This window comes from Pongo pygmaeus, chromosome 5 (genome assembly GCF_028885625.2).
Source record: "Pongo pygmaeus isolate AG05252 chromosome 5, NHGRI_mPonPyg2-v2.0_pri, whole genome shotgun sequence".
NCBI classification, from domain to species: Eukaryota; Metazoa; Chordata; class Mammalia; order Primates; family Hominidae; genus Pongo; species Pongo pygmaeus.
In genome coordinates this window covers 79,183,103-79,201,473 of record NC_072378.2, presented here as the reverse complement: position 1 = coordinate 79,201,473, position 18,371 = coordinate 79,183,103, and the positions used below count along the sequence as shown (strand labels likewise).

General features: G+C 38.5%; 1 protein-coding gene across 1 annotated transcript in view; it reads right to left on the bottom strand.

Moving 5' to 3' along the window:
- The window catches only part of SH3BGRL2 (SH3 domain binding glutamate rich protein like 2), a 69,960-nt gene that overhangs the window by 18,108 nt on the left and 33,481 nt on the right, over positions 1–18,371 (bottom strand). Inside the window, exon 2 of the mRNA XM_054492510.2 lies at positions 9,354–9,539. Coding sequence (XP_054348485.2) covers positions 9,354–9,539 — 186 coding nt within the window. The remainder of the gene's footprint in view (positions 1–9,353; positions 9,540–18,371) is intronic.

Genomic DNA, 18,371 nt, shown 5'->3' with positions numbered 1-18,371 from the left:
CATCATTTACATTAGGTATTTCTCCTAATGCTATCCCTCCCCCAGCCCCCCACCCCCTGACAGGCCCTGGTATGTGATGTTCCCCACCCTGTGTCCAAGTGATCTCATTGTTCAATTCCCACCTATGAGTGAGAACATGCGGTGTTCAGTATTCTGTCTTTGTGATAGTTTGCTGAGAATGATGGTTTCCAGCTTCATCCATGTCCCTGCAAAGGACATGAACTCATCTTTTTTATGGCTGCATAGTACTCCATGGTGTATATGTCCACATTTTCTTAATCCAGTCTATCATTGATGGACATTTGGGTTGAAGTCTTTGCTATTGCGAATAGTGCTGCAATAAACATACGTGTGCATGTGTCTTTATAGTACCAGTGTTTGTTTTGCTATTAAAAATATTAAGTTTTGCAACATGATGAAAATCTTCAAGTCCAGTGGATGTTCCGGGGAGATGGGCAGTCTTCTCTGACTTTGGGCACCCCCAGGTACTGAGAAACCCAATTCTGGTTTTATCAGCAACACATAATAATCATCTTGTCATGAAAGGAGACGAGGAGATATGTTAGCATTTTCTCACCATTTATGGAGGCTCAGAAGCAGAGCCCAAGCACAACTAAGTGTATACAGCTGCTGTTGTTCTCAAGTGCAGTGTTTATGTAAGACTTTTAGGAACGTTGTCTTGCGATCATATATTTTAAGTGCATTTGGGATCTGTTTTGAAGCATGAAGAACCTAATCCCATTATTGGGACTTCAGCCTGGGCTACAGAGCGAGACTCCATCTCAAAAAATAAAAAATAAATAAACAAATAAATAAATAAATAAATAATAAAAAATTAAAAAGAGGCAATATATAAAGCAAATGTTTGCAGTCTTCTTTGAAAAGTAAAACTGACTGTTCCCCCTTTTTCCCATTCTCATTTGTCAAACTTTCTGTACTTGCATATTGATTTTAGTGCTGGGGAAATGAGCACTAATAAAAATATTGCTGAATAACCAATTAATTCATCATAAATACTTTTAAATATCTCTTTCCAGTAACTTTTTGTCAGACCGTAGTTGAAGACCATATTTTATGTTTGTGTGTGGGCACTTAAAATATGTGTGTGTGTGTGTAGTGTGTGTGTATAAAATAACAGTGTAGTGATCTTTTTTAAAGTGAAAACTTTTTTTTTTTTTTTTTTTTGAGACGGAGTCTCGCTCTGTTGCCCAGGCTGGAGTGTAGCGGGGCGATCTCTGGTCACTGCAACGTCTGCCTCCTAGGATCAAGCGATTCTCTTGTCTCAGCCTCCCCAGTAGCTGGGACTACATAAAGTGAAATCTTATATATGGATCGGGGATTTGTAAAACTGGTAATAATGGGATTAGGTTCTTTATGCTTAAAAAAAGATCCCAAACACACTTCTGATCCCAGGATAGTGTTCCCAAAAGTTTTACATAAACACTGCACTTGAGAACAACTGCAACTGTATATACTTAGTTGTGCTTGGGCTCTGCTTCTGAGCCTCCACAAATGGTGAGAAAATGCTAACACATCTCCTTGTCTCCTTTCATGACAAGGAATGAAGAGGAGAGGAGACACCATAAATACCAACTGCTGGTAATTTACCCTTCATACTCCTCCTGAAAATTAGTCTAATCAATCTCTAGCCTACTTTCAGGCCTCAATTAACCAAGGCAATATGGGGGAATGCAGGCAGTTAGCCCCAAATCACTACTTCACAAAACTAGTAAAAAGCTTTAACATAATCTTATTTGGTTAGCAACTCATCCAATGCTAAGGCACAAATCTAACATTCCACAAACAGCATCTAAAAAAAATTAACTCAATAGTTTTAAAACATTAAAACTCATGGAAAATGATATAAAGGTTATTTTTTGGTAAAAACAGTTTGCCATCTGTCTCTCAGCTAAGCTGTTCTTTCTTCATTATAAAACAGAACTTTACATGGCTAACTCCAACCACATTTTCAACCCCACTTGGTTTTTCTTCCCAGTTTCACCTAATGCCTGACTCTAGATATGGCATCCTCAGTCAAACTGCACCAATCTGTCTTGACTATCTGATTAGCCACTGTGTATTTTTCCCCTTGAGGGTTAATCCACAAACTAGTTAATGTGGCCCCTAGTCAAATGAAACTTGACTGAATTTCCATTTCCAACTACCAGTTAAAAAATAAAAATAAAAGAGAACTAATAAACAAATTTAGCAAAGTTGTAGGATACAAAATTAACACACAGAAAAATCAGTTGTGTTTTTAGACACTAACAATAAATAACTGAAACAGAAAATTAAGAAAACAATTTTATTTGCAATAGCATCAAAAATAATAAAGTAGTTAGGAATAAACCTAATCAAGTGGTAAAAGACTGAAAACTACACTGAAAACTACAAAACATGCTGAAAAAAATTAAGGGAGATTCAAATAAATGGATATCCCATGCTCATGGATTAGAAGATAATATTATAGATGTCAATAATACCCAAAGCAATCTACAGATTCAACATGATCCCTATTAAAATTTCAACAGCAGTTTTTGCAGAAATAGAAGAAAAAAATCCTAAAATTGATACAGCAAATCAACGGACCCTAAACAGCCAAAACAATTTTGAAAAAGAACAAAGTTAAAGGACTTACGCTTTCTGATTTCAAAACATATTACAAAGCTATAGTCATCAAACAGTGTGATTCTACATAGAGACAGACATATAGACTAATAGCACAGAACAGAGAGTCCAAAATAAATCCTTCTGTGTACGGTCAAATAAACAGACAAGCATACCAAGACCACTCATTGAGAAAAAAGATGGTCTCTTCAACAGTATTGGGAAAACTGGGTACGTACATGCAAAAGAATGAAGTTAGATCCTAATGTTATACTAGGTACAAAAGCTAACTTGAAACGGATTAAAGACACAAACCCAAGGCCCAAAACTATAAAACTCCTAGAAGGAAACACAGGGGAAAAATCCATGACATTGGATTTGGCAAACACTGATTTCCCGGATATGATACCAAGAACACAAGTAACAAGAGCAAAAATAGACAAATGGGACTACATTAAGGTTAAAACCTTTTGTTCATCAAAGGACACAATCAACAGAGTGAAAAGGCAACCTATGGAGTGGAGGAAAATATTTGCCAATCAGATAGCTGATAAGGGATTACTACCCAAATATATAAAGAACACCTACAGCTCAAAAACAAAAAATCAAATAACCTAATTTTAAAATGGGCAAAGAGCCTGAATAGATACTTCTTCCAAGATAATATACAAATGGCTAACAAACATATTCAAAAGATGCTCAACATCACTAATCACCAGAGATATACAAATCAAAACCACAATGAGTTATCACCTCACACTCATTAGAGTAGATACCATTTAAAAAATAACAAAAAAAGTTGGTGAGGATGCGCAGAAGTTAGAACCTCTCTGCGATGTTGGTAGGTAATGTTGGTAGGCAAAATGGTACAATTGCTATAGAAAATAGTTTGGCTGTTCCCCCAAAATTAAAAATAGAACTACCATACAATTTAGCAATCTCACTTCTAGGTATATATTTAAAAGAAACTATCAATAGGGTAAACAGACAACCTACAAATGGGAGAAAATATTCACAAACTATGCATCTGACAAAGGTCTAATATCCAGAATTTATAAGGAACTTAAATCAACAAGCAAAAAACAAATAATCCCATTAAAAGGACATGAACAGACACTTCTCAAAAGAAGACATAAAAGCAGCCAAAAAAAAAAATGAAAAAAAAATGTTCATCATTACTAATCATCAGAGAGATGCAAATCAAAACCACAATGAGATGCATCTCACATCAGTCAGAACGGCCATTATTAAAAGGTCAAAAAACAACAGAAGCTGGCAGGGCTACAGAGAAAAGGAAAGGCTTATACACTGTTGGTAAATTAGTTCAGCCACTGTGGAAAGCAGTTTGAAGATTTCTCAAAGAACTTAAAACAGGTATCTTTCAAGCCAGCAATCCCATTACTGTGTATATACCCAAAAGAAAATGGATCATTATACCAAAGAGATACATGCTCTCATATGTTCACTACTGCACTATGCACAATAGCAAAGACATGGAATCAACCTAGGTGCACATCAATGATGGACTGGATAAAGAAAATGTGATACATATACACCATGGAATACTATGCCGCCTTAAAAAAGAATAAACTCATGTCTTCTGCAGCAACATGGATGGAACTTGTGGCCGTAACCCTAAGCAAATTAACACAGGAACAGAAAACCAAATGCTGCATGTTCTCACATATAAATGGGAGCTGAACATTGAGGACCCATAGACATAAAATGCAAACAACTGACACTGCGAACCACTAGAGTGGTGACAGAAGGGGATATGTGTCAAAAAACTACCTATTAGGTACTATGCTCACTATCCCAGTGCAATATACCCATGTAATACACCTGCACATGTACTCCCTGTATCTAAAATAAAAGAAATATAAAATAATTCTAAAAATTAAAAGAACTGAAAACAGGATTTCAAAGAGATATTTGCACATCCATGTTCATAGCAGCACTATTCACAATAGCCAAGAGGTGAATTTAATCCAAATGTCCATCAATGGATGAATAAATAAACAAAATGTGGCACATACATACAATGGAATATTATGCAGTCTTAATAGGGAAGGAAATCTTGTCACATGCTAGAACATGGATGAACCTTGAAGATATTATGCTAAGTGAAAGAAGCCAGTTGCAAAAAAAACAAGTAGTGTGTGATTCCACTTAGTTGAAGTATCTAAAGTAGATACTTTATATAGAGAAAGTAGAATAGTGGTTACCAGGAGCTGAGGAAGGGGGCAAAGGGGAGTTGTTTAAGGGAGATAGTTTCAGATCTGCAAGATGAAAAAGTTCTAGGGATCTGTTTCACAACAATGTAAATACATTTAATACTACTGAACAACTGTACACTTAAAAGTGCTTAAGATAGTAAGTGTTACACGTTTTCATCATAATAAAGAAAATTTAAAATAAAAATAAGAAAAATTATATAAAGAAATCCAAATCATCTGTTTGCTGAATAGATAGAGAGAGAAAAGAAATGAAAGGTAGTAGGTATTTTCCTTTAGTATAAGTGGGTGAGTTTTCATTTCTGATGCATTGCACAAATGCCAGTTCCACAGAGAGAGAACAAAGGGTTAAAACCTTGGACATGAGGCCCAGAGCTTTCTAAAATCCAAATCAGACACTACAATTCATCATAAAAGCCAAAGTGTTGGGTCCTTTACCTTTAGAATCTCATCACCCACATTTTCAGAGAAGGAAGAATCCTGCTCACAGTAAGGATTGATTCCACTCCAGGGAATCAATAAGAACAAGTTGTGCCAGTTTGGGTTCTTGATGCAAACAACTGAGAAAGATACTAGCAACTTTGAGGAAGAGGAATTATGAATTATGGAGGTATCATAGGGAGTTGGCAAGACTCCACATTAAAACTAGAGGACCAGTTTAGAAAACAGAAGGAATTTCCCTGTCTGGGTAGCCAAGAATACACTCATGTCACACCCCAGATCAGCTGCGTAAGGACACCAGCCACAGCTATGGTTGGCCCCATCACCCCTGGACACTCATTGCCATAAACAACCTCCAACTGACTCCGTATTTCTACATCATCCCCTCAATGTTCAAATTCTGGGGTAGAAAAAACTGATTGGTCATGCCAGGGAGATTCCATTCAGTGGGGAACCCCTTCCAAAAGGCAAGATATTCAACTGCTAAATGAGAGAGAAGGCAATTGTCCACACTGGTTACCAAGCAGCTTAGCAGCTGTTTACTCTATGCCTCACATGCCTAGCTCATCCAGGTTAAAATAATAATTTTCTAATTCCAGGAAACAGAATAAAAATGTACAAGCTTTCTGAATCGTGTCACTTGCAATGTGGTAGGTTTCTACAGGTTAACCAACCAGATGAGACCAGTCAGAAACTATCACTAGGTAAAGCAAGGTGCACAGAAGCAGGTGAGATGAACAAGGCCTATGGTTAGTTGCCCTCTAATGCTTAAGTCAAAGTCAAATTTACCTAACCTTGATAAGAGCCGACACTGTCTCAAAACTCTTGCCAGAACAGACTATGATGACAGTGCATATGCCAATAGCTGTCATGACCACCACCACAGGACTAACACCGTTCAAGCAGAGAAGATGCCATTTACCTGGCACAGTTTAATCAATATGTAATATAAACCTCTAGTCAGCTCCCAGATAGTCTACTTGAAAAAATTTCCACAGACTTCAAAGGGCAAAGATACATAGACAGCTAGAAGTCATAAAGAGATAAAAATAAGGAGTAAAGTTAACTATATTTTACATTATATTCTTCTATTCATTCAATATATTCTTCTACTCAAACAGCACTGAACACTTCTGCTTTTATCATGACAGAACAAAGATGTCTCTACCTCCTTTCTCTCAATAAGTCAACAAAACAACAAAGATTTTCAAAATATATTTTATATATATACATATACATTTATATACATAAAGACATAAAGCTAGGAGATTTAATCTAAAGGCCTAAACCACAATATAAGCAGTAAGTGGGAAGAGAAATGGTGAAAGATCTTAGAAAAAAGAGAATGGCCAAAACTCAATGTCTACAGGAGCACTAACAGCAAGAAGCAAGGTGTAGGGCTCCATCAAAGGTCAGGAACTGGAGGCATCATCTATTGTGAAGGTACGGTGAGTGAGCAAAAGCAGAAAACAGAAAAATTGTTTGAAAGTCTGTATAAGCAGCAGTTAGATCCCAGGGTGCCTCACTCTCCTCGAAGGAGCTAGAAGATATTAATACATTATTAATAAACATGGCTTCAGGGAAGCAAAAAAACATATACATATGGGCACTGAAGAGAGACTGAAAATAGGCATAGAAGTAAAAATCTGCATGCTAGAGAGTAAGACCTTCCATTTCCCTCACCCTACATGTCCAGAACTCCAATAGCCAGGCAGAGATTCCCAAAGCAGGAGACTGAAAGGCCATTCTCTGGAAAAATTAAACCACCATCTGAGAAAAGACCTACAGATACCACTATCAATATCGGCAATGAGAATGCTAACAGGCTACTGAGTCATCCCACAGGGAAACAAGCCTGCATTCATATAAGACACACACGCAGCTTCTAGTGAACTTCCTAGTCTCACCTCTTACATGAACAAAAGATGAGGATCAACATACATATAAGGAAAGCCCACCCTACCTGAGAAAAATAACCAAAACAAAGTGAAAAAAAAAATCAGTGAAAACAGGAACAACACAAGTAACAGAAGAAAACTTCGAATAAATCATATTTAATATCTTTAGTTAAGATCTTGTATTCATTTAGTAGAAATACAACATTATTTAAAAGAATCACAGAGTAAGAAATGGGGAGAAAAGAACAAAAATTCAATGAAAGGATTTTGTTCTGTCTCAGAAAGAACAAAAATCAAACAGGTGGACATTAGAAAAAAAGATTAAAGTATTAGAAAATCAATGTAAGAAATCCAATATCCAAATTAATAGGCACTCAAGAGAAAGGGAACAAGGAAAAAAGTAGGGAGAAAATTTTCAGGAAAAATAATATAAGAACACATGTAATCAGCAACCACAGAATTTCTTAAAAGGCATACTGAGCACTCAGCACAATGAATGAAAAATAGCTCATTCCATAGTAATTTACCAAAAGATGTGGTGAATATAGATATGAATAAGAGATTAAAATTTTTCATAGAAAAAACTGACAAAAACATAAACAATCAAGGAAAATGGCATTAGATATCTCAATTGTAGCAGTGAAAACCAGAGGACACTGAATCAATATCATCAAAATCCTTTCCAACCTAGAATTCTGTACCCAGAAACTACCACTAAACCATGAGACTAGAATAAAAGCATTTTCAAAGCCTCGAAGTCCGAGGGACAGAAAACTGCTAGATTTTTGTTTTAAGCCTTCTAGCACTATTTGACTTATAGCTTTATTTTATTTTGAACTATATACTTTGCAAATATTTTCAGCTATTACTTCATTTAAGTCTGCAGGCACAAGAGTACATTTTATATCCTTGGTAATCATGAATAAAATACACCCTTGGTTACCACACACTTCTCTCAATAAAATATAAAATAATGATATTAAAAACTCCATAAAATAACAATTTTCATTTTTATATAATAATATGCTTAAGAAATGCTTTTGAAATGATCAAAAAGTAAGCCAGACATTACCCCTTGCTTAAAGATAAGAAAACTGGGGCTTAAAAAGATAAGTAACTTTCCAAAGGTGTCCCAGCCGACATAAGGCAGTACTAGTACTCAAACTTATGTCTAATGCCATGTTCAGGATTCTCCTCAGGATGCTACAGGTAAGAATTCTCTGTATAATCTACACATGGCTTTATATTGCAACTTCTCATTCTCCATTACGCACGTCTGGGAAAGGATTGTTTTCTTTGAAGCCACCAAAGGCTGTTATTCCTTTCCTCCATGCTAATTACAGCCTAGCTATTTATTTAATCTCAAGCACCTCAGCTCTGTAGCTCCTTCTTCTTTAGACCGTCCTTAAATAACTATAGTACAGGTCCAAAAATAAACACTGACTTAGATACTTAGAGATATGGCAAAAGGTAAATCCTAACTTACTCATTAGAAAGAAGTTTCTCAATTATTTTTCTTAACCTAAGGAGTAAGAAAGTGGGTAAATAGATGAAAGTGACTTCTTCATCTTCTCGTACGCTACATGCAGCAGGAAAGCACCTGATATATGTTCATATATGAGGTGCACTGATATTCTTAATGATCCCTCTGGCTCATTATCATAAGAAATGGAACTCTGGTTTACAATCAGCTATTAGCAGTTATTTATACCATAAAGGGATATTCAAAGATAATTATCCCCCTCTACTACTCTGCCCCCTAAAATGTATTAATCAAAAAATAATTTGATTAATAATTTAATAATTAAAATGATTATTTTTAATGCTCCAAAATTTAGAACATAATACATACATACATACGTACTTACATACACACACACACACACACAGAGCTTCCCTTCCTACTTCTGTTTCCAAAGCAAAGACAGAGCTCAGATTGACAGACACACGTGCACTTACATTCACATACCACACTACCCTCACACATACACACACAGTCCATGACCTTGGGACTCACATCCCTTGTCAACTTCACCCTCTGTTAGACATGCGGATCTGAATGGGCATTGGGTGAAGAAGTCACAGTCTTCACTGGAAAAACCCACCTGCACTCTAGATGACATGTGTTCTGAACAATAAAAAGAAACAGCATGATAACAGTCTAGCCACTTACTCCACAGTATCGGTCGCCATTAAATATCTGAGGCGGCAGGGGGTTGCCCTGAGTGGGTTTCTTTTCCAGGGGGACGTTTTTGTACATCCATTGCCTCTGTTCTTCTGACATTGTGATATCCACCTCCTCAAACTCTATCTTGTTGGCTTCCAGAAATCTAACCACATCTTGCTGCTTCTTCTTTATCTAAAGAGAGAAGACAAACAAATAAGTAGATATGCTTATCTGAAACAGTATGTATATACTTCCAAACTGAATTAGATTTACGTCACTGATACAAAAAAAGAGGTGATTTATGTAGGTGTCATGCACTGCCCACTCACTAGATATCTAGTGGAAGACTAAGCCAGTCCCAACACAGTTGTTTCTTTGATGTTGTTGTTGCTGTTTTGAGATGGGGTCTCTCTATGTTGCCCAGGCTGGTCTCAAATTCCTGGGCTCAAGTGATCTACCCACCTCGGCCTCCCAAAGTGCTGGGATTACAGGTATGAGCCACTGCACCCGGCCACTAACACGGTCGTTTCTTCAGCCTAGATTCCCCAGAACTCTGAAGCACAATTCAGGTGGCTTGGAAAGAATGGACTATGAGATAACAGAGTGACTTAGTTCTCAGTGGGCCATAACCACTCCCCATCCCACCCCAACCCCACCCTCACCCTTGCAAGAAGTTGACATTTATAGTCATAAAAGCTCCCTTTGCCCAAAACCATCTGAAAACCACGTATAGACTATCTGAGATGTCGACATTTCATTGATTCACGACAGCAGCAACATTTTTATTCCCCTCAGCAGCCTTCTTCAGAAATTCCACAGCTGTAGCCACTACCATGAAAGCATCCTTTCATCAATTCACAGGAGAAAAATGTTCTCCACTTCTAAGGTGAGAGTAAACAAAGAATATCATCTTACTTTGAACTCTTGTTTCTTAACCCTTTTCATTCCTCTGATCTTTCACTTTTCCTTCTTCAGTCACTAGGGGTCAGATGTGCTCTTGAGGAGCTGCAAATCCATCTCTGCAAAGTTTTCAAAATGTTGCCTACCTTCTTAATTTAAGAGTACATACTAACTAATTGAGATGGAATGAAAACACAGTAGTCTCTCCTTATCCATAGGGGATACATTCCAAGACCCCCAGAAGACACCTGAAATGACAGATAGTGCCAAACCCCTATGTATACTATATTTTTTCAATCTGATGACCAGGAGGCATGTCCAGGTTTGTGTTTTAAAGAGATCACTTTAACACTATGCAGCTTAAAAAGAAAAAAAGAGAAGCTCTGTATGTACTGTTAACACTGTTATGAAAAGCTCTCCAAGACATATTAGTAGGTTAAAAAGAAAAACAAGCAGCAGAACTATATGTAGACTAAGCTCACTTTTTAAAAAATGGAGAAAAATAAGATCGCATTTATATTTGCTTGTATGTATATTGTTTTAAAAGATTCTGGAAGATCATGTAAGAAACTAACAGAAGCGGTTATCCAAGGGCTAGGGGAGCACGAATTGGGTAAGGAAACAAAGTGGGAGCAAGAGTTTCACTTTAAAATGTTTTGAACATTATAATAAATGTGTTAATATTCAAAAGAGTAAAAAGAAGAAATGTATTTTAACGAGAGAGAGGTGGCACCCTAGCTTCCACAGAACAGCTTGGAGGATGGCAGTACACACCACAGAGATGCCCTGTTTTATACAAACCACGTTTTCCCAATGTGACATGAAGCAGAACTCAAAGCATTTTGTTGAGTCACTGGCCCCCATGATTCACTTATAAGAAAGGGCAGATGATTAAAAAGAAGACATGAAAAAACAAAACAGGTAAAACCTTAGAAAATTAGCTAGTACTATAGCAAATCACTCAAATAACAAGGTAGGAGAAACTTAATCCGTAGAAGGAAGTTTTCAAGTGGATGTTTGTGATACTAGCATCAGGAAGGAAGATGTGTCACACTACCACAGCCTGTTTGTAAGGTCTGCAGAGGTGAACATGGCCTGGAACTGACAGCACCCACCCTAGGGTGGCGGGGGCGGGCAGTTCAGGAAGCAGGAACTTAGAGGAACACATCAGCCTACTGGGCGGGGCCCAGGTAACAGAGAGGCTTCCCATGCGGCAACAGGAAGCCATCAAGGGCACTTCATGTGCTGGGCTTAATTCCAGAGTCCAAATAGCCATAATATACACAATCATTTCCTTCACACAATGAATTTTTTATTCTCCCCACGTTTCAACTCTTCTGAAATGAAATGAATCTTACAATCAATATCAAAAGGAATTTCCTAAGCAAATGGAAGAGAAGTAAATTGTGGGCCAACAGTCACTGCTTTCATCTATGTCATTTTTTTGTTTTGTTTTGTTTTGAGACAGAGTTTTGCTCTTGTTGCACAGGCTGGAATGCAAAGGTGCGATCTTGGCTCACCGCAACCTCCGACTCCCGGGTTCAAGTGATTCTCCTGCCTCAGCCTCCAGTATGTGCCATCACGCCTGGCTAATTTTTGTATTTTCAGTAGAGATGGGGTTTCTCCATGTTGGTCAGGCTGAGCTTGAACTCCCGACCTCAGGTGATCTGCCTGCCTCGGCCTCCCAGAGTGCTGGGATTATGGGCGTGAGCCACCATGCCTGACCTCATCTATGTCATTTGATCCATGGGTGGAAGGTACCTTCGACTCACCTGTTTTTTTTTTTACTTAAACATCCTTGGAAGCAAAACAATGGTAGTTATACCCAGTAACCAATCTCCCTCTCTTTATAAATACAGAAGGCTGGTTTTACTTAGAAAAGCAATGTGCTCAGCTACAAAATCATGTTTACCCAAACACCTCTATTGTTAGAGGTAATCACATGACACAGTTCTGACCAATGAGATGTGAGGCAGACAGTCCTCGGGAAGGCTTCACTTAAATGAATGAAAACACAAAGCAGGCTTTTGCCCTTCTCTAGTCTCCTTACTTGCAGAAATGCAGATATGGTGCCTGGAAGTGCAGAAATCATTTCACAAATGTGAAAACAAACACCATAAATATGTGAAAATACTATATGCTCAAGCAAAAAGCCAGTAGCCTGGGTCCTTAATGACATTTTGTAGCTGCCACCTCAGTCTCTTCATGCACAACCTATTCTACACCTTTCTGTATTAGACAAATAAACCCTTAATAAGTTAAGCCACTCTTCATCCAGTTTTCTACAGCTTGCACCCAAATGCAATTCTTAATTGCTGTTTAAAATGACTTCAGAAATACTGTGTTATGATGAAGGATTGAAAATAACAGCTATTACTGCACAGTAGAGCCTGGCAATAAAAGCTGTAAGACATAAAATTAATATATGTGAGTGAATATTTGTCACTGGATAAACAGAGGAATTTTCTTAATCTACTCCACAGAGCAACAACCAACATGTTGGAACTAAAACAGGCAGGTTATCTAAAAGGATGAAGAGTGCATTTCACCCTAACATTCAAACACTACTACACATCATACAAAGCAATTAAAGGGAACACAGAATCCCTTGCATTAGATTGGGAGTAGGCAAAATGTGGCCCAAGGCCCAAATCCAGCCCACTGACCATTTTTGTATGGCCTGCAGCCAAAAATGGTCTTTATATTTTTAAACCGTTGGGGGAAAAAAACAAAAGAATAATGGTATTCCATGACATGTAAAAGTTACATGAAATATAAACACCAGTGTCCATAAACAAAGCTGTATGGGAACACAGCAACACCCATTCACTCACATATTGTCTATGTCTGCTTTCTCCCTGCAATGGCAGAGTTGAGAAGTTACAACAGAGACTGTGTGATCCCCCAACGCCTAAAATATTGACTAGCTGCCCTTTATAGAAAAGGCTTGCCAACCTTTGAGCTAGATCACAGATCTTCATTTCTGGGTCAAAGTTCCCTTTCTCAGTGAGCCCTCCTTTGACCACCTGATTTTACACTTTTACCAGCTACCCCAGAACTCTCTACTTCCCCTCCACTGCTGTATTTTTCACCACAGCACTTCGCATCTGACGGACTGTAGATATTACGTATTTGTTTGTCCATCTCCCCCACTAGAATATAAATCCCCCGGCTGGGTGTGGTGGGTCACTCCTGTAATCCCAGCACTTTGGGAGTCTGAGGCGGGGGGATCACCTGAGGTCAGGAGTTTAAGATTAGCCTGATCAACATGGTGAAACCCTATCTCTACTAAAAATACAAAAATTAGCCAGGCGTGGTGGTGCATGCCTGCAATCCTAGCTACTTGGGAGGCTGAGGCAGGAGAATCACTTGAACCTGGCTGCAGTAAGCAGAGATCATGCCATTGCACTCCAGCCTAGGCAACAAGAGCGAAACTCTGTCTCAAAAAAAAAAAAAAAAAAAAAAGAATATAAATTCCCCAAGGCCAGGAGATTTTGTCAGTTTTATTAAACATTTGTTAATGACTAGACAAGACATTCACAGGTAGAAGGCCTGGGAGATGGGGAACTTTCCTCCCAACCAGCAACAGGGCTGATTCTTTTATCCTTGAGGGCTCACCTTAAGTATCACCTCTTCAAAGAGTTTTATTGCCTAAATTTATTAAAATTTTATTTATTTATATGTCTCTTTATTTTTGTTCTCACTTCTCTCTCTGCAACGTCAATTCTGGAAGCAGAAGGACCAGCGTGCAGGAGGCCCTCAATAAATATTAACTGAATGGATGATTCAAGAATTATTCCAGTCCTAAACATCAAAGATTTCCAGGTGATATTCAAGAGAAACTATTCAAACTAAGTGAGTAATTTAATTTAGGAACAAATGTAACTTACATTTAGCCCAACAGGAATGTGGATCAAATGACAGTATTTCTCAATCCCAAAGCAGCACAGTTTTGAAAAGCATTGTGCTTAGGATGGTACATCTAACTGTACATAGCCGAAATAATTCAGAAGTCTCTAGACCCTAATGCGAAAAAAGACTTTGCTTCTAACTCTGACAATGACTGAAAAAGAAAGTAGTATGTGGTTGCATGTTTAAATAAATTCTATTGTCAGTTATTTTAATAGTTGCAAGTGCATAACAAAACAAAAAGTGTTTTGTTTTGCTCAAATGGTTTTATTAAATTGTTGATACATTTACAAATATGGCAATTGAGATTCAGGGTATTTCCCTGAATCTGCTTCCCATTACGACCTTAGTACTCTATTACCCTCAACCACTTCCCCCCACTAACTTCAGGAGCTCTGAAGCAAACTCCTCCCTCAGATGTGCTTTGAAGCAGCCTTCTTGGCCACTGAATGGATAAGCCTTTACCCTTTGACTCCAGATCTGTGAATCTCCTGAGGACCCCAATGCCTGCACCCAAGCCCTGGTGACTCACCCCCACAGGGCCCTGGGCAGTAAGCTGCGGAGTCTCCTGACTCCATGTGAACACTCAATGACCCGTGGAAATCTTAGTGAAGACACTTGGAACCTTCACTGGCAACCTCCTGGCTCCAAGAGTCCCTAGGGATTGGATCAGAAGACAGGCTAAATAATTACCTTGCATGTGACTCAGCCTTAACCCCCTACTCTGTGGCACTGACTGCTAAGTAAACTTGCACACCTCTACTCTCTTCTTTAGGATTACTTCTTTCCCGGGAGGATGCCAGTTAACTTATATAATTAAGCAGCCCCTGCCAGATTCCTTCCATAGGCTTCCGGACACGTCTAGTCATGTTTGAATTCCAGGGTATACATAGTTGATGCTGCACCATGGGACTCACTAGCTGATGCTGGAACCTTGGGACTCACTAGGAAATAAAGAGACACAATCAATTTGAATAAGAGTTTTTTTTTAACATTGAGATTGAATACGAACAATAATGGGAAAGCAAGTTTAACTGAAGACAAATGAGCCACAGAGGACAATGAGGAAAACTGGGGGGAAGGGGGGCCGGGGGAAGTATATATTTTAGAGTCAGATTGTCCTGGTTTTAATTTTGACCCTGACAGATGTGTAGCCTTGGAGATATTACTTGGCTTCTCTCTTAGCTTCCATTTCCAAACCTGTGAAATAAACTGCTAAATTAAGTTTAGCCTAAGGCCAGGAGTGGTGGCTCACGCCTGTAATTCCAGCACTTTGGGAGGCCGAGGTGGACGGATCATCTGAGGTCAGGAGTTCGAGACTAGCCTGGCCAACATGGTGAAACCTCATCTCTACTAAAAAATACAAAAATTAGCTGACTGTCATGGCATGTACCTGTAATCTCAGCTACTCAGGAGGCTGAGGTGGGAGAATCCCTTGAACCCAGGAGGCGGAGGTTGCAGTGAGCTGAGATCGCACCACTGCACTCCAGCCTGGGCAACAGAGTGAGACTCTGTCTCAACTAAAAAAAAAAAAAAAAAAAAAAAAACTTAGCGTAAAGCTACCTCCTTACATATTTTGAGTTCAGCCTAAAGGTTTCTCCACCCATAGTGAACTGTAACCTAACTAGATACGTAAACAGATTGTAACCTACTCTTGGACCAATCACAGCATTTCAGCCAATTAAGGCAGCCAACTATTCGAACTGTGTCCAAACAAGGCAAGCGCCAAGCTGTAACCAATCTAACTTCCATTAGATTATTCCCGTTTTTGTACCTAACTTCCTTTTTCTGTACATAAATTCTTTGTGACTATGAAGCAGTGTCAGAGTCCTTCTGAACCTATGCTGGTTCAGGGGGCTGCCCAATTCACAAAATATTCTTGGTTCAATAAAACTCTGTTAAATATAATCTCCATAAAGCTTTTCTTTTAACAGACCCCAATTATCTTTTTTCCATAGGTTCAGTGGAAAATTAAATAAGAAAAGGTCTAAGCAGTAATGGGCACCTGCTCAATTGTTTCATTCACTCAAACATACTAGCTTTTCTATCTTTGCCCTAGATGTGGCCTCTGTCAAAACTATAGTAACTTCTGAGTGCTTTCAAAGGCTTTAGATATTCCACACAACAGTTCTTTATTTCACCTGCTTTCACACTTCAAATACACAGCTTTCTTTATTCTGACTTGGGGTAGACATAAGGCTGATTAGGACCTCTTATGTATCTCAAACGGAAAAAAGTCAAAGACAGTGAGAGAAAATAGAAGGGAAAAGTTTTTTTTAAATAGCTTGACAAAATTTACAAAGGAGGGCCTGGACTGGATTAAGGAAGGTAGAAGGCCGTAAGAAGATTCTTCCTTTCAACTAAAAATGGAGGAAAGGACTGAGGCTCTTTCCCTTGTCAAAGACCTCAGGAACTTTCCAGTGATTGAGTAGGGTACCTTAAATATACCTAATTTCATGGCAAATTCTTTAAATAAAACCCCATCCTTGGCCTTACTAGGCATTATGCTGTCATAAAAAAGGATGCAAATGGCAGAAAGTACTGTGGCAGACATTAGCCTAGTTATACCAAAGCCATTCATGATCTGCCCTGTGAAGTCTAAAAAACTAAAGCTCCAGTTTTCCCAGCCACACTTACAGCTGAAGCAGCCACGTGACCCAGATCTTGCCAGTGAGCTGTGCACCCAAGTGTGCTAGGTGGAGCTTCTGGACAGAGCTTGGCTTTCCTGCTGAAGCCCACAGATTACAATGCTAAGGCCCCTTGTCCCTGCCCTTCCTCATTCTTCCAGCTTGGCATCCAGATGTGAGGGCTAGTGGTGCAGGGCAGCCTTTCCACCTTGAGGTGACAGGCATCAGAAAAGGCCAAGAGAATCCCAGCAAGGCAGGCCTTCAACAAGTTCAGCCTCCAGACTTACCAGGAGAGACTGAAACACCTCTGTTTAAGCTCAAGTTAGACAGGTTCTCTGTTACTTGCAAATGAACACACTCCTAACTGAAACCCTCAGCAGTATGCCTCATTGTTGGGGAGTAGGGCAGGGGTGTAGAGTAACCCCCAAGAAGCCATTTGCTAACTGGCAATGTTCTAATGCTGCTTAACTAAATGAGAGATTATACATAAAGTACAGTGTCTCCAGTTTCTATTTCAGTTTATCTTACTAGAAAGCAAATACCAGATTACCAAGCCAAGGATAAAGAGGATGACTTACAAAAGACTGAAGCTTGAGTTTTATAGAATCACTGTCAGAAAGACAGATTATAAAATAAAGGTCAATTTTTGAAAAACTGTTAGTACATGTTATAAATTGAAACAATATAATTTTAATGATAGAAAATGCTGTGGTTTTCCATCTATGTATCACTAGCACAGTCCCTGGCACTTACTACATAGGTATATATTTGTATTAAACAAATAAATATTATTAAGCTTGAATTCATACTTTTAACTTTGGTTTTCTTTTTAACCAGTCAATATTTTTGGTCCTGTTTTCTTGATCAATTTGCATTGGTTTCTTTTTTACATGTTTATAATATGGTAAATCGTCTTTCCCATTTGAAATTTTTTAATTTTAGAAAACCCATAATCTCATCATGCTGAGGCTTTTATTTTCATAGAACCTTTCAGGGAGCCCACATTTAGAAGTAGACTCTATATAGTTGCCATAATAACAAATGTTTTGGGGAAGGATGTTTCTGTTGTATTACGAATATTTTTTGTTTCTAAAATCTCCATAGTTATCTTATTGCATGTATGAATTATATTGAGTACTTATGCTAATGTATTTAAACATTATTCCAACTTTGGAGATTTAGGTGTGTTCTAAAGATGTTTTATAGAAAATGTAAGTGTTTCAAATTTGCTGAATTTTTATTTTTTTACTTATTTAGAGACGGACTCTCGCTCTGTTGCCCAGGCTGGAGTGCAGTGGCTCGATCTCAGCTCACTGCAAACTCCTCCTCCTGGGTTCAAGCGATTTTCCCATCTCAACCTCCTGAGTAGCTGGAACTACAGGTGACCGCCACCACGCCTTGCTAATTTTCGTATTTTTAGTAGAGACGAGGTTTCGCCATGTTGGTCAGGCTGGTCTCAAACTCATGACCTCATGATCCGCCCTCCTCAGCCTCCTGAAGTGCTGGGATTATAGACGTGAGCCACCACGCCTGGGCAACTTTTTCAATGAAAACAAATGGTTATTAGCAGTAGGCTACCTAGCAGTAC